Source organism: Austrofundulus limnaeus, unplaced genomic scaffold (genome assembly GCF_001266775.1).
Source record: "Austrofundulus limnaeus strain Quisiro unplaced genomic scaffold, Austrofundulus_limnaeus-1.0 Scaffold22, whole genome shotgun sequence".
Taxonomy (NCBI): Eukaryota; Metazoa; Chordata; class Actinopteri; order Cyprinodontiformes; family Rivulidae; genus Austrofundulus; species Austrofundulus limnaeus.
In genome coordinates, this window is record NW_013952424.1 from 3001329 (window position 1) to 3004377 (window position 3049).

General features: G+C 46.9%; 1 protein-coding gene across 1 annotated transcript in view; it reads left to right on the forward strand.

Annotated features, from left to right (window-relative positions):
* Positions 1-953: 953 nt before the first annotated feature.
* The window catches only part of LOC106514811 (fibroblast growth factor 6), a 6541-nt gene continuing 4445 nt past the window's right edge, over positions 954-3049 (forward strand). Inside the window, exons 1-2 of the mRNA XM_014004250.1 lie at positions 954-1812; positions 2314-2417. Coding sequence (XP_013859704.1) covers positions 1500-1812; positions 2314-2417 — 417 coding nt within the window. The 5' untranslated portion in view covers positions 954-1499. The remainder of the gene's footprint in view (positions 1813-2313; positions 2418-3049) is intronic.

The window sequence follows — 3049 nt, forward strand, 5'->3', positions numbered from 1 at the left end:
TTTTTTAATGATGATTTTGTTAAATAAAAGGGGAAAAAACATCCAAAACAACCTGGTCTTATTGGCCTCGTTAAATTGTGAATTAACTGGGATTAACCACATTTTTGGAACACTGAGTTCAATTTCACAACCCACATTCAGACCAGGCCACCTGTAGAACCACGAAATTCCTTAAATAGAGCCGTTATCCACTAATGGCGACAGTAGAACTGTGGTGAACCGTCCCTGGAGTGGTTGGCGGTCCAAGACTCCAACCAGGAGGTCCCAAAAGATCTCAGAACTAAAACACTGCAGGCCTCACTTGCCTCAGTTAAGGTCAGAGTTCAYGATTCAACAATAAGAAAGCAACAAAATGGAAAAGTCCCAAGATGAAAACCACCAAGGAAAAAAAAACATCACAAAGGTCCATCTCACTTTTGGCCACCGAACAACTTGATGATCCCCAAAAACTGTTGAGAAAATATTGTGCAGACTTGCAAGATAAAAGTAGTTTCTTAGATGTTTGGGTCCTAAAGGTTTCACAGAGTTTAAAATTTAAAAAGAACATACTGACAGTTACACACACAGTGGTGGGAGTGTGATGGTTTGGGACTGTTTTTGCTGCTTCAGGACCTGGATGACTTGTTGTAATTGATAAAACTGTCAATTTTGTTTTCTGCCAGAAAATTTGGAGACTAAATATCTGGCTGAGCTCACTTAGGTTCTGCAGCAGGACACTATGATCCGAATCACAGCAGCATCATTCCTCCAGTCATATGATAAACTCAGAACCATTATTAGCTTTAGGGAGACAATTTGTCAAAAAGGGCCACTTTGATTTGATGATCTAAAACATTTAATTGTGGGGAGAGAAAAAAAAGCAAAAACAGAAGTATAGAGCCATATTTGCTTTGTGTTACTGGTGACATTAAGAGACTAATACAGTTCTGGTAAATTAACATAAACACATATTTTCTCAAGAGATTTTTGTCAGTTTTTGTACGTCTGATGAGGTTTTTATTTTGAAAGGCCCAGCAGGAAACTCATCCTTTCGATCTGTCTTGCTTGTCTGGCGCTGGAGTGAAGGTGCAGCCCCCCCTCCATCACTGCTATCAGATCCGCTGCTGCTGCTGAGGTCTCTGAGCTCTCCTCCTCCTCCTCCCATCTCCTACTTCTTAATGGGGGGCTGCATGCCGCGGTGAAGTCACAGTGATGTCACTTGGGATGTGAGAGAGTTGGGGGGCAAGGTGTGCTGGGTTTGCGTTCAGTGGTGTCCCCCCCACCTCCACGGCCAGCGGAGCGGCGAAAGATGGTCATCGCCACCGGCACCAACTCAAGCTCCGACACGTTCCGTCCTTCACCTCCTGCTCAGATTTTGGGCTATGGCCTTGATCCCAAAATAAGCCTCTGCCGCCACCATGCCAAAGGACAGGGAATAAGAAGAGTTCCGTTTTTCGGGCAGGTAACTTTGCGCCCCGAAGGTAAGCTGGGTGACCATTGCGCAAAGGTGTCACTACAGTATGCGCCACGGGGCCGGGACGCACTGGCCGCTGCCAGCAGTTCTTGTACTGTGGACTTCTCTGTGGGGAATCGCCTCATCCTATCCGATCCCRAGCAGGACTAACGCCACTTTGTTGGAGAGGAAGTGGGAGAGCCTGTTCTCCCGCTCCTATCTGGGTATAAACGGGGGCAAATCGGAGCTGAACTGGGAGAGCGACTATTTGCAGGGCATTAAAAGAGTGCGGCGGCTGTACTGCAACGTGGGCATTGGGTTTCACCTGCAGGTGCTCCCGGATGGCAGGATAAGCGGAGTCCACAGCGAGAACCCATACAGTGAGTTTGCATCCCCGGAACTCAAAAGAGTGGAACTGGCATGAAAGTTAGGCGCCCCCGCGGTTTGCCTCTCTGCATGATATTTAATAAGCAGTGTCGGCATGGATGAAAGTTTCCCAAAGCAAAAACTGTATACAGAGCCTTGCATCCGTACTGTGCAAAGAATCCCCCCTCCCTCCCTCCTTCCCCTCCCTCCCTCTCCAACTCCCCGAGCCAAAAACATGACATGAATGCTTGACTTATTTTTACCCTGCGTCCCCTGCAGCAGGACACGCTCATGTCCCACTCAGCGCGCTGTTACACTTCACTCACGCTGCCCGACGTGCAAAATAGTTACAGCTGATTAGTGCAAATTGAGCACCATCCAAGTCGCAATGCACCTGCAAAGGTTCCACCCATCCCTGCTGCAGAGGCCAGCTGAACTGGACTGGGGGGCGCGCGCTGACTTTTTACCCCCCCCCCCCACCCCCCCACTCCCTCCTAACATTGTGTCTCATTCAGGTCTGATAGAGATCTCCACCGTGGACCGAGGGGTGATCAGCCTGTTCGGAGTGAGGAGTCAGCTGTTTGTCGCAATGAGCAGCAGGGGAAGGTTATACGGAACGGTAGGTTGCCAGTGCGCAGCTCCTGTCCCACATCCTGCTGACAGGAAGTTCACAGAGCTGCTGCATCCACTTTTATAAAGGGAGATTTAGTTCTCAACCCTCTGATGGTAGGAGGAGAGCTTCTGCTGTGTCATTTACCTCTGCGCTGTAAATATATAACAATTACAGGGGAAAAAAACTTCTGACAGATACAGTAAACTATAAGCCTGGTGATTCATTATTGATCATCTCAGTCTAATGCGGATTGATGCACTGCAAAAGAAAACTGCATCATTTAATTTCTTATCATAATTAAACTTAGATACTAACTGGAAAATAAGAGTTGAGTCAAGTTTAATCCCACTGAACACTTATGTGAAACCAAAAAGAAAAAAATTGTATAAGTCTTCTGGACGGGTTCTTCTCTAATGAAACACTTCGTCTCTCCTCCAAGAGACTTCTTCAGTCTGAGAGTTTCAGGCAAAATTCAGGCTTTTAAGCCCTGCCTCCATGTGACTGATTCTCACATCACATGGCTATCGTTGACACCTAATTAACACCTATTGTTAACAGGGTATGTTGCGGGTGTTTCGGAGAAACGGAGACATTTATTTTCTAAACATGATGTCCCAGTGGCTTTCAAACCCCAAAAC